The sequence below is a fragment of the Pleurodeles waltl genome, chromosome 9 (assembly GCF_031143425.1).
Source record: "Pleurodeles waltl isolate 20211129_DDA chromosome 9, aPleWal1.hap1.20221129, whole genome shotgun sequence".
NCBI lineage: Eukaryota > Metazoa > Chordata > Amphibia > Caudata > Salamandridae > Pleurodeles > Pleurodeles waltl.
In genome coordinates, this window is record NC_090448.1 from 380,113,242 (window position 1) to 380,126,390 (window position 13,149).

At 44.9% G+C, this 13,149-nt stretch overlaps 1 protein-coding gene across 1 annotated transcript in view; it reads right to left on the reverse strand.

The window, feature by feature from the left end:
* The window catches only part of CAPN12 (calpain 12), a 224,692-nt gene that overhangs the window by 173,073 nt on the left and 38,470 nt on the right, over positions 1-13,149 (reverse strand). The window contains exon 3 of the mRNA XM_069207523.1: positions 4,761-4,879. Within this exon, the coding sequence (XP_069063624.1) occupies positions 4,761-4,879 (119 nt within the window). The remainder of the gene's footprint in view (positions 1-4,760; positions 4,880-13,149) is intronic.

The window sequence follows — 13,149 nt, forward strand, 5'->3', positions numbered from 1 at the left end:
GCGAACCAACCCCTAGGAGGGTTAATGACATTTTTGTTAATCTGGGAAGGCACGTTCACCTCGGGATACACCGTAGGATAAAAATCTGGTAGTTCCCACGTGACTATTGGTCCATCTGCAAGTTGCGGGCACCAGCCTCTCAAAAATGGGACCACATTAGTACTCCTGAAATTAACTATTACCAGATAACCTGGGATATCTTTAATCATGTGGCCAAGCCAACCCACCCTTCTCACATTTAAGATTTTACCATCAATGGTAGGGGGGAGGGGTCTATTCTTAGTAAGCCAGAAGGCTACTTTGTTTTTTAAGTCATTGTAACCTTCTTTTTTACCTGAACTAAGTTCTGGGACTCCTGACAATATACATACAAATGGAGCGGCCTCCGGTGGGAGATCAATCCTAACATTATAATTATTGTTGTGCTCTCTTGCTTCCTTATGGACTCGAGTTGGTTGAGGCCTACCCTCTAGGGACCCTCGAATCACTTCGGGTTCCCTAGGTATAGTGGGCTCCGCCTCCAAACTTGTTTCGTTACATGGGGCTTTATGTCTTAAACTGCTGCCCGCGAGTATTGCCTGCTCAACACAATTTCCAGATGGTAAATCTAGAGGTACCGTTAGTACATCTGCTGATGTCGATGTTGCTTGTACCCTCAGACTATGAACCTCTTGGGTAAGTACTTCAATTTTCAGCAATAATCTGCTAAAAATTTCAGCCATTTTTGTCGCTAATTTATCCTCTACTGTTGCCAGTATATTTTCTATATACTGCCTGTTATGACAGCAACCCACTGGCTTATCAGATCCCCCGTCTAATCCTTTTGTTTTAATAGTATGGGTTTTTGCTTCGAGGGGCTTTCGAGAATTGCTGACCTTCCCCACTCCTCTTTTGCCCAACGACTTTCTACAAGCCCTAACTGCTCTTGCTGGTTGGGGGGGAGTCACTGCCATAACCACGGGGCTAAATGGGCTCACGTCAATTATACCCGTTGAGTCTAAGGGATTAGAATGTATTTGTGCCTCAGTTAGTATCATATCCTTATCAGTGTTGGCGCCCAGATCCTCAAAAGTAGACACAATATGTGGGGAGGAACTAGGGTGTGTCTGAACGGTGGAACCTCCTTTCCCTAGGGAGACTCTGCGATCGCTATTAATCTTTTTAACCACCTTAACCAGGTAGTTATCAAGCATAGTAGCCCCTAGGTTTTTGGCGGAGTTATTACAGTTAGCCATCATAGGTTGGTTGCAGTGAGTACCACTAGCTATAATTCAGCAATACAAAACACAAAACACAAAAACGCGTAATCAAGGTGTAATACAGCTAATTTACAGTTTAGGCAGAGTCCTGTGCCCAGTCCAGTCTCTTCAGGCTCCCTCTCCCTCAAAGGGCCACAAAGGGCCCGCCCTTTGCCCGGACTTAGCCCGGCCCCGCCCGCACGCGTCCCGCGGTGCGGTGTACCTTGTTGCAATTTAAGGGCCCGGGGGGCGTAACAGCACTTTCACGCCACTTGGTGCACAGGAAACCCAGAAGATTCTGGGTATTGTAGTCCTCCCAGCGTGATTTAGCAGGCAGCCTACAACGGCGGCGGCCGCGAAGTTGTGGTGGTCCGAGCCGGCAGCCCTGTGTCCATGTAGCAAGGTAAGCAAAAAAATGACCAGAGTTGCGAGTCCTTCTCAGGCAGGGGCTCACGCTCTAAGAAGATGGGCAAGGTAAGTGATTCCAGCTGCTTCCGTCAATGCATTCGGTGGAGCAAGACCAGCAAGAAATGAGACAATTCAGTCAAACTGCTGCACCATCTGTATCACTGAAGAGAAAATATTCATGTGATTTGGTGGATTCCGAAAAGAGAGGCAGAGTTTAGCTTTAAGCTACGAACCATCAGCAGACAGTTAACTGAACAGCAGAAGCAGCCGATTCAAACAACAGAGTTTGTCCAGTACCAAAAGTGCAGCCTGATGTTGCTGACAATTGGCAACGTGCTGCAGTTTGTTGTTGCTGGTTGCGATGGTATGGTTGCGTCTTGTGACTGTCTTCCAGGCAGGAAGACAGCAGAGCCAGCAGAGCCAGTGAACAAGAGCTCCTCCTCCTAGGCCAACAGCCTCTACCCCAATACGAACTCCATTCCAATCACGGGTGGCTCCGTGTATTCTTAATCCTGGATCCTGGAAGCTGGTTCCACGAACTGAAGTACGACCCGTATCGGTGCAGAAGACCCGCTCTCACCGAGGTGCGCGTCCCTCTCGATTATATGGCGGCTGAGGTGCTCCTTGGTAGCTCGTCTGGACGGGCTCCCTTGTGGAGAAGCCTGTCTGGAAGAGAGAAGATTTCCACTCGGATGGGGCACCCCTGTTTCTAATCCGCTAGACCCTTTGCACCCCCTTACTTGTCATCCGTGCAGCCGGACCTCTCGTCCAGCGGCACCCTAACGTCTGCCGCTCGCTGCCTTCCTCCTCTCGTTGCCGGCGGCGGTTGGCGGGTCTCCAGTTGGCGGGGAACGCTCTCGGAATTCCCTCCTCCCCGTGCGGGAGTTTGAACGTTCCCCGTGCGCAGCCCTGGCGAAAACAAAGTCCGCGCTCAAACTCCCTCCTCCGGACAGAACTTCCACTCTCTCCTCCGGACAGAACTTCCGCTCCCTCGGACAGAACTTCCGTAATCCTCAGAGGTATTGCAAACAGGCAGATCCAGCAATCCATAGCACTGCAGCATCAAAATATCTATATTCCGTGGATTCCTCAATTTTGGACTGCCCAATAGACCATATGTGCCTTCTTACCAAAGGTCATAATTTGACTTTTGTCCAAATTGATAGTTAACTTATTTGCAAGGCAGTACTTTTCAAATTCCCTCAGATTCCGATCCATAACGACTGAGTTGTTGTCATAACGCAGGCAGGTTATATGGGAGTCGCCCTTTGTTTTTGGGAAAAGCAATGGGTACCTGAACGGTTTCTGGAAGATCAGCTAAAAACAGGAACAGGCAGCCCATTGTTGATGCTGATCTTCTGAGAAAGGATACCATTAACATCTGACTCCGCTCTGGCCAAGTTTCCCCTATGGAGCTCTTTCAGTATCCTCAAAAAAAGTACCTGGAATTTCTATGCCCTCCCATTGGGCCCACAAATTATCTCTTTCCACCAAGACAAAGGTGACCCAGAAATCTACAGAACAAGGGTAAAATGTAAAGAAAGCTTCTGATTGCTAAGGATTTCTGCCGAAAGGCTATAGCAATGGTCAATAGTGGAGTGCCCATGCTTGAAGCCCCCCTGTTCCATCAAAATCAGATTCCACTCTTCACATTCACTTTGTCCCATCTTTATTTGCTTTCAATGTTATACACAGCTAGCTACAATATTATGATTTAAGGATACATTTCACAAACGCAAAAGAAGTTCATTTTGTAATTGTGCAAATTGCTTCACCTGCACATCTTTGCCACCAGTGTAAAATTTGGCTTTTGGGTGGGAAGGGTGGCATGGCAGGTGAAGTTGATGGATGTCATATTCACAGAGGGTTGTGCACAGATTTGTGAGTTACACAGTTCTCCTTCCCCATTGGTTCTTGACCTCACACATCACTCCTGCTTGTGAACGCCCAGTGGAAGAGGGCTGCAAAATGGCCTGTCGAAACACTAAGGCCCATATTTATACTTTTTCAGCGCCGCATTTGCGTCATTTTTTGACGCAAAATCGGCGCAAACAAAAAATACAATGTATTTTGTAAGTTTGCGCCGATTTTGCGTCAAAAAGAGGTGCAAATGCGGCGCTAAAAAAGTATAAATATGGGCCTAAGTGTCATTTACAGTGAAACGTGTTCAAGCAAAGATGGTAACTTTCCAACATCTGGTTATGGGAAAATAACCTAATACTTCTAATTTTCTGGCACCAGTCCTTGAAAACATATGAAGGGAATCACCTGCCATCGCCACGTGGTTGTCAAGGGCCTGCTTATGTGGCACACACCTTTCCAACAGCCCAAGTGTTGCTTTGAACCCAAATTACACTTCTGTGATGAGGCGCAACGACTCAGACGTAGGGATGGGGTTGCTTGTGTTTGCACACACAGGATATGCTGCCTAGCAGTGCATACTGTACTATCGATTTTGGGGCAGGCCAAAACTGATTTGCAAATGGTTGGTCCCTGTCTCGTGTGAGACTGCAAGCAAGCGAAAATAGATTGGACTGTGGCCCACAGTAATTAGTAGTGGCTGGGATGATTTCAAGCATTTCACCTACTATTTTTTTTGTTTTGCTGCATAGTTAAAATCTTCTATGTATTACATTATTTTTCAGTGATAAACACAATCTAGGTTGTGATTGATGTTACCTCGTAAATTTCCTATCAGTTTTAGAGTAAAAGAGTTGAAATGGTTAACCATGGAAATGGTAACAATTTCAAATTATTCATTCACATCATATCCCTGACTGTATGTTACATTTTTCCTTAAAAATCAGACATGTAACACCTGATATAAAATAATTTTGACTCTTAACATTTTTGCCAGATGTCGCAAATTCTACATAAAATGTATTTGATAAAATTATTTCCATTACTAGTCTGTCCTGAAATATTTGAGGTACATTTTCTATCAGTTTCAGAACAATGGAAATGAAAATATTACCTATAGGAATCATAACTTGTCAAAATGATTGTGTTATTACTGGTTGAAATTTGTTGGGATGAAATTATCACAGAATGTCTAATGGATTCAATCTGAGAGCAACACTCCCCCTTGAGCTCCAGATCTCCTCTCTGACTGACCTGGAAGTGGAATATGCCAGCGTAGCTCTCGCGAAAGTTCTGTCCAGGCGGTACCACCCTGTCCATGAGCCGGGGATAAAGGCTAAGGGAGGCGGCTGCTGCCAGGAACCAGCAATTCCCTGCAAGACAAAATTTGAAGGCGTCAACACGGACAAAACGTGGTAGATTCAAAAGCCATCGTTTCGATCAGAAAAACACATAATGACATGATTAATTATTTACAAAAATGCGTATATACGTAAAGTATGAACTTATTATATCAACGACCTACAACATAGTTTTGTGCGAGGTGTATATATCATGAATTATTAGCCATAATTATGCGTTGCACTACTCCAGTTGAACGATTGGTGTTGAAATGTTGTTTGCTTTCCTCCTGTTGAAAGTCATTGACAAAGTAATGGCACGAAAGAGGATGGTTATTTATTCATGTTTAAATGGCGATGGGGTGTCTTCATTATTAAAATGCATTTTACAGCAACTAGACGTACAAAGTGTAAAATAAATTCATTTTAACGAGCATTTTGTTTCTTAAACAGCACTTTTTTAAAATACAAATAAAGAGACTTCGTGTGCGTAATATGGTCAGTCCTTAATTTGGAAAAGAATAAGGCCCTGATTTATACATTTTTGAGCTGCTTTTACGTCAAAAAATGACGCTAATGCGGCGCAAAAAAAGTATATATCGGGGCCTGGGTGCCGGGCCCAGTGTATCTGTCAGAAGCCCGTGGTCAGCGCTATGAAGGGTTGGGGGGACGAATACCAAAGCTGTGTAGTTTTGATTCAATCTCATGCCAATTTCATTCACCCCCTTCCTCTTTTCTCTCTCTTTTACTTCCGCTTCCTTTCTCGCTTTTGTGTTTTTCCTGTCTCCTGCTTTGGGTCAAGTCTATTGGCCAAAAATAAGTGCCGTCCCCAAAAATGAGTGCCGTGCGTCCCGAGAACGTGTCAATGGACATTACGTGCTCCACCACCTGCTGGATGTTTTACGCATGTAACAGCTGACTCATGTGCTTTGCATGAATCAGGGACATAATTTAACCAAAATGTCAGCAGTAGTAGGAGAGACACAAATAGCATTTCAACCCGATGACATCACAGATAGTGGCATACCATGACCTGTGATCCCAATTAAATGTCAAGAAGTGATGCCATGTTATTTTAGTCCCCCAGCAAAGTAACTATTGTAAAAGCCCCCTGTACGTGTAACACTAAGAAACGTAATTTGTGAAGCAATTAAAAGTCTGTTTTAGACACTAACCTCACTTTAACGAGTGTGCTGTCAGGATTAATCAAAGTTGTAGTCATGATATGATGGGCACAGCCATCACAAGGCAGCAGCACAAATTTCACATAAGGTACAGCAATATTATACCAGATAAAGCCCTCATATGCCCAAATTCAATCCCGTGTGCTCAATTAACACATAAAATGGAATATCTAGTTAAAGCCTTATATTCCCAGGTACAACCATCATGTGCTCACAGCTCCAGTCATAACTTCAAATGCCAGGAAAAGTCTCAAATGCAGAAATAACACTAAGTGCCAGGCACGACCACTATAGACCATGGCATGTATCTACTTGCTTATTGCAGTTGTAAATACAGAAAGCAATTGTGAACCATAATGACTGCAATTCTTCTTTTGGTTGAATAAGGCCTGATAGAAAAGCCACGGGTAAGACCAATGTTTTCATTCAGGGTTAGCGGAGATATGGGTTAGACCGTAGACTGCTAGCTGGAATAAGATGCATGGGAAGAGTCTAGGACAACGGTAGGGTCATCCTCTTATGGTGACCAGTATAGTTGAGTCTTCAGACCTTGGTGGTGCTTCAATAAAGTTTCCTTATCTCTTAGATGAGTCTGCAGGTTGTTACAATATCAAGACTCCTGTACCTGTAACAAGCCACCACAGATCCCTTTATCTATCTAAATGTCTGAGGGTGAGAGGGTTATGGATAAACAATCTTAGGCATTGGTATGGCTGGAAGATTCCACATAGGTATTTTGGTGCATGATTATTCAACACCTGGCAGACTAGGCACAGTGTTTTGAACTATGTCCTCACACATTTTGAGGGTGTGCATGATATGATCACGGCATAGTTTAAGTATGAGCCATGCCACCTAGTTTGGAGTCATTTGGAGTTTATCAAGGTCGTTTTTTTCTTTTTAGGTAGCCCTTTTTAGAATGTATTTTAGCAATGCAGCTGGAAGATGTACAATGGTGGCTATTTAATGAGGAAGAATCAGCCGATTATCGCTTAGTGGTGACTGCAGATACTTGGGGTGTCAAATTGCACTCATAGGTTGCACATCTTCCATGCTGGCTGTTGAGCCTATGATATCTGACTAAGTAAGAGGTAAGGATAGCGGATCAATGGGAAGTACCATCATGATCTCTATTTTGTGATTACTGGCACACAGCCTTTTAAGATTCATCTGGTGTTGGAAGTCCTTCAGGAAATCTACCACTCCCTAGATCATTCCTTTAACTTGTTTGAGATCTAGGTGTCTTCAGTGTGCATATGTCCAATGTAATTGTCCTAGAAGATTTGGAGCAGCTGGCCATGTTGATGAGGTTTTGTGACAGTGTTGATGCCTGTGGCAGCATACAATCAATGGTAGTTTTGTTCTAGAGGTAAGAGCCTACTTTCACCTGCCAAGTGCAATTCCTTAGGAAGGATGTGAACTGTGTTAGGCCAGGATAGTGCCTTGGGAAGGTTGAGGTGTGAAAGACCGAGTAGGAAATATTGACTTACCACAATATCCTAGCCAAAATATTGAGGACCAAAGTATCAACATATGTAAGTTTAGGTTTACTATACTAAATTTCACATATATGTACCTTACTGATATATATATCTTCAAGATTAGGAGATGCAGAGTTATGAACAGTACATTTATACTAAAGCCCACGCCCAATGGCTATATCGGTTCTTAAGGGCCCCGAATCTGAGTTATAGGCCTGAGCCACAGGCAAGAGCCTATAACGAGGGAGAGGGCCTTTAAATACAGTTATAGGCCATGCCAGAAGGGTTGTAAGGCTATTAGAACATTCCCCCTACTGAGGGTAGAATGTTCTAAATTAAAAATGGAGCAGCAGAAAGATAGACATTGGAATTTTGGAGTCGCATAAAAAGTGTTGGATGTTATAAATCAATGCCCTAAAATAAAACAAAACAATATTATTTTCAGTCTCCTTATCATCCTATATTCAGTCTCCTTAACCTCCTAGTAACCTACCTAAACAATCACAGACAATCCTTGCCTCAGGCCTAATCCATGCTTCACTCTACCCTCTTCACTTAATCCTTTAGACTGCATACTAATAACACCTTATACCTGTAATTATGGTGTCTTGGTGAGAGTAGGCAGTGACGGCGGAGATGGGTATCGGTTTAAAAGAGATTTTAACTGCATATTTGAGACTGTGCTGGGCTTATGAGGCTATACCTGTGCATCTTAAAATGTGCATGGGAGCCTGAAGCAGTAATTGGCATTTGAGACAGTGGCTGGGCATTTTAGACTATGCCTTTGTTAGACTTTTCATCCTTGGCGTGGCCTCCCTTAACTTTTTGCCTCTGTTTCCCAGGTTGTTAATGTGTGCTGACTCTGTTTTTGTTGTTTTTGTTACTATGGGCACTTTACCACTGTTAACCAGTGCTAAAGTGCAAGTGCTCCTATACAAAATGTGTATGTAATTGGTGGATCCATGATTGGCATATTTGATTTACTAGTAACTCCCTTGTAAAATGCACTAGTGGTGCCCAGGGCCTGTAAGCCATATGCTACTAGTGGGCCTGCAGCACTGGTTGTGCCACCCACATTAGTAGCTCTGTAATCATGTCTCAGACCTGCCACTGCAGTTTTTTAACTGTAAATTCGACTTGGCAAGTGTACCCACTTCCCAGGCCTAAACCTTCCCTTTTCTTAAATGTAAGGCACCCCTAAGGTAGGCCCTATGTAGCCCCAAGGGAAGGGTGCAGTGTATGGTTAAGGTAGGGCATATAGTAATGTGTTTTAAATGTCCTGACAGTGAAATATTGCTAAATTCGTTTTTCAGTGTTGCAAGGCCTGTCCCTCTCATAGGTTAACATGGGCGCTACCTTTAAATATGATTAAAGTGTACATTCCCTTTGGGAGTAGATAGATGTGGAGTTTGGGGTCTCTGAGCTCACAATTTAAAAATACATCTTTTAGTAAAGTTGATTTTAAGATTGTGTGTTTGAAGATGCCACTTTTAGAAAGTGAGCATTTTCATGCTTAAACCATTTCTGTGACTCTGCCTGGTTGTGGATTCCCTGTCTGGGTCAGTTTGACAGTTGGGCTGGTTGCACCTCTCCCTAGACAGTGACACAAAGGGAGCTGGGGTGTAGCCTGCATATCCCTATGAGCCATCTGTGCTAGGAGGGAGGGGAGGAGGGGTCACTCACACCTGAAAGGGCTGTGCTTGCCCTCACACAATGCATTCTCCAACCCCCTGGTGTTTGTCTGTGGCCTGGCCTGGGCAAGGCAGGATTTCACAATCAAGAGAGACTTTCCTTTGAAGTAAGCCTACTTCAAAGGGCAAAATGGGTATAAGAAGGGCACCCAAAACCACAGACTTTAGAACACTTCTGGAAACCAAGTGGAACCTCTGCCTGGAGAAGAGCTGAAGAGCTGAGGAAGAAGAGCTGCCCTGCCTGTGACTGTGCTTTGTGGAGCTATCCTGCAGTTGCTGCTTTTGCCTGTGCTAGAGGACAAAGACTGGACTTTGTGTTACCTTCCTTCTTGTGAAGATATCCAAGAGCTTGATTTAGAGCTTGCCTCATGTTGTTTGAAGTCTCAGGGACAGCAAAGACTTCTCTCTTACAGCACCAGGAGATTCTGGAGAGACTCCTACTCTGTCAAGAGGTGCCCATCCAGTTCCTGGGGCCATGAGAAGAGAAGCTGGCAGGCCAAGAGTGAGAAATTCACTCACAGACCAGCGTGCGGGGAAAAGATCGACGCAACTGTGATCTGCGGCTGAAAAATGGATACACTGCCGGCTTCACGGCTGAAAATCGATGCTCGCCTGCAACGTGACCGGAAGAGCGACACCCGCGGCTGGAGAAATGACGCGCAGCATCGCTGACGGAGGCTGGTGAGATCGCAACCCGCGCTTCTTGGTTTTCAGACCATTGTGCGGCTGAATTTCTGACGCAAACACCGTTGGGTGTGTAAAAATGACGCAAGTCCTGCCCGGACCCGAGAGTGTGGACCGAATTGACGCATCACTCACCTGAGGAGAGAAGAAACTGCGCATGCCGACTCAACTGAAGGAGAAATGATGCAAGGTCTCGCTCATGAGTGAAATCGACGCATCATAATCCGTTTTTGACGCGCACTTGCCCAAGCGGGGTAATTTTGGACGCCCCCAAGGTACATTTTCACACTAACAGCGTTAGCGTTGTGTTTAAAATTACATGAAGACTCTCTTTGAATTCTTAGCGATAACTTAACTTGTGTATGTCGTTTTGGTCTTGTTTTGTTTAGATAAATATTTTCTATTTTTCTAAACCTATGTTGTGTCATTTTGTAGTGTTTTCAATAAGTTACTGAGTGTGTTGGTACAAATACTTTACACCTATCACTCTGAAGTTAAGCCTGCTGCTAGTGCCAAGCTACCAAGTGGGTGAGCGGGGGTTAGCTGAGGGTGATTCTCTTTTACCCTGACTAGAGTGAGGGTCCTTGCTTGGACAGGGGGTAACCTGACTTCCAACCAAAGACCCCATTTCTAACAGCCTTCAATTGTGAGGCTCTACCTAGACATTTGAAAATATGTCTAGGAACATGACGCTGTATTCAGGCATATGATGGTTGTGCCTAGACATCCAAGGATCTGCCTGTGTTTATAAGACTCTGCTTGCAGACATGAGGATGTGCCTGGGTAACAAGGAATCAAGGGTCTCAGTGGAGGCTCTTGGAGTTTCATAACCATATTCAGCAATGTAAGACACAACCCTACATAACTTCTGGAGACATTGAAGAGTGCAGTTTTGGGTGTTCCCAGGTGTGGTTAACATTGAAAGGTTTTGAACTTGCCTTGTTGTGTAGGTATTCATTTTCTCCTTTACCAACTGTGAAAACATCAAGTATAAATATCTTGCCAGGGTGGAAAGGAGGGTGTAACACATTCAAAAGCGATGTAGGTGAAAGGGAAGAGGTTTCTCAGTGGATGAACATATTTTCCCTTAGAAAAAAAGGCATTAATGTCGTAAGAGTTATCCTAAAACACTTGGTAATTTGTGACTGGCAAAGTTTTCCCGGAGTTCCTGTGGAAAGTTTTGTGAACTTGGAAAATATACCAACCTGCATCCACGAGGAGAAGTAACTATGTTGGTGCAGATTTACGACTATTCTATTTTTCATTATGTTGCACGAATTACGTAAGTCTTAATGTGCAGCACAGAAACATTATTATCAATAAAGTAGGGCTGCACCTTTTGTTCAAACAGCAAGTTGACATCCAAAGACCTCATTCTGAGTCCTATGGGAAAAACCCTTATTGCATCTTTTTTGTTGAACATCCTCTAGTAAAATTCCTTGACAAGATTATGGGTATGGGGCAAAGTTATTGCAGGGGCGCTGATTATGAGTCAGCCACAGCAGAATTTCTGTATGGAATTCCGCACTTCCTGATCATGAGTGAGTCGCTTTTCCCTCTCACAGTTTTCCCTGATGTTGGAACACCGGTCCCGATTTTACTGAGTCGTAATTCTGCCTGGTGAAATCACGTGAGGCTTTGGCTGCAGCCGTCAAGCCTTGTCACCCCAAGTGTTTTTAGCTTGCGAGGGGAGCATTCAATGTTGACCTCCTGCTAGCCCTCATCTACCCCTCCCCTATTCTACTCCTATACCCCCTCCACCACATCCCATACAGAATAATCCCTCACACATTTACCATCTGATCAGAGCAGATAGTAAATGTGTGCGTAAAACCCCATGGAGCTGGGAATTCTGTGTGGTTTTACACCCGATAAATCCGGGTCCACATTGTTGTTCCCCATTCTGTGGGGGTAAACTCATACATGCTCGCTACTGCTGCATTACAGTTTCTTTCAACCCGTAATCAGGGAACTGAAGTTTCCAATATTTGAATTCAGCACATGCAGTGAAACTGTGTGTTTAATCATTGCATGCAGTGAAATCACACAGTACATTTGAATATCCCTACATTGGCTTTTTATGTGGTTTTACTACACATAGGGGGTCATTCTGACCCTGGCGGTCTTGGACCGCCAGGGCGCAGAATGACGGAAGCACCGCCAACAGGCTGGCGGTGCTTCAAAGCCCATTCTGACCGCGGCGGTAAAGCCGCGGTCGGAAAACCGGGGCCGGCGGTTTCCCGCCGTTTTTGCCCCGGCTGGGCGAATCCGCCAGGGCAGCGCTGCAAGCAGCGCTGCCCTTGGGATTCTGACCCCCTTACCGCCAGCCTGTTTCTGGCGGTTTTCACCGCCAGGAAGAGGCTGGCGGTAAGGGGTCCCCTGGGTCCCCTGGGGGCCCCTGCACTGCCCATGCCACGGGCATGGGCAGTGCAGGGGTCCCCTAACAGGGCCCCGGCCAGCTTTTCACTGTCTGCCTAGCAGACAGTGAAAAGCGCGACGGGTGCAACTGCACCCGTCGCACGGCCGCAACACCGCCGGCTCCATTCGGAGCCGGCTTCTGTGTTGCGGCCTCATTCCCGCTGGGCCGGCGGGCGCTAACTTGGTTAGCGCCCGCCGGCCCAGCGGGAATGTTGGAATGCCGGCAGCGGTCTTTTGGCCGCATGGCGGCCGATTGGCAGTTCCCGCCGCCCGCCAAAGTTGGAATGACCGCCATAATCTTTGTGGTTTTCCAGAATGAGCGTAAAGTGTAGTAAACTTGCAGTGCCCTCTGAACAATATCTACACAAGTAGTTGGGAGAGAATATATACAAGGTTCACCAGAGTTACCTATCAATTAGGCATTATCTAGTTAGTTCCTCAGGCACATATATGTCGAAATTGGTTTCCGGTTTATTAACCAGTGATATTGTCATAAAAATAAGAGTGTATATAAGTTGGTCTAACCCTGGTAAGCTTTGTCTTTACTGCAGGTGGTGCAGAATATGTTTTGCATATGAACTCATTGCATTTTGGGAGTAAATGGGAAATCATTCCTTAATATATGTGTTTTCCCAATTTTCCCCACTTCCTAAGGTCTTAGCATGGAAACAATGTATGTCTGGCCACATGCAGCTTTAGCTGTCAGGAATAGCTAGTTTAAAGAAACGAAGAGAGGAAGTGGTATTTGGGTAAGCATTTTCAGCCTTTGGCTTTTATGTGTTTTTCTTGGTTGCTGTTGGTTGGGTGAGATAATTTGGTGACGTGGCATCAAGTAATCCCTTTGT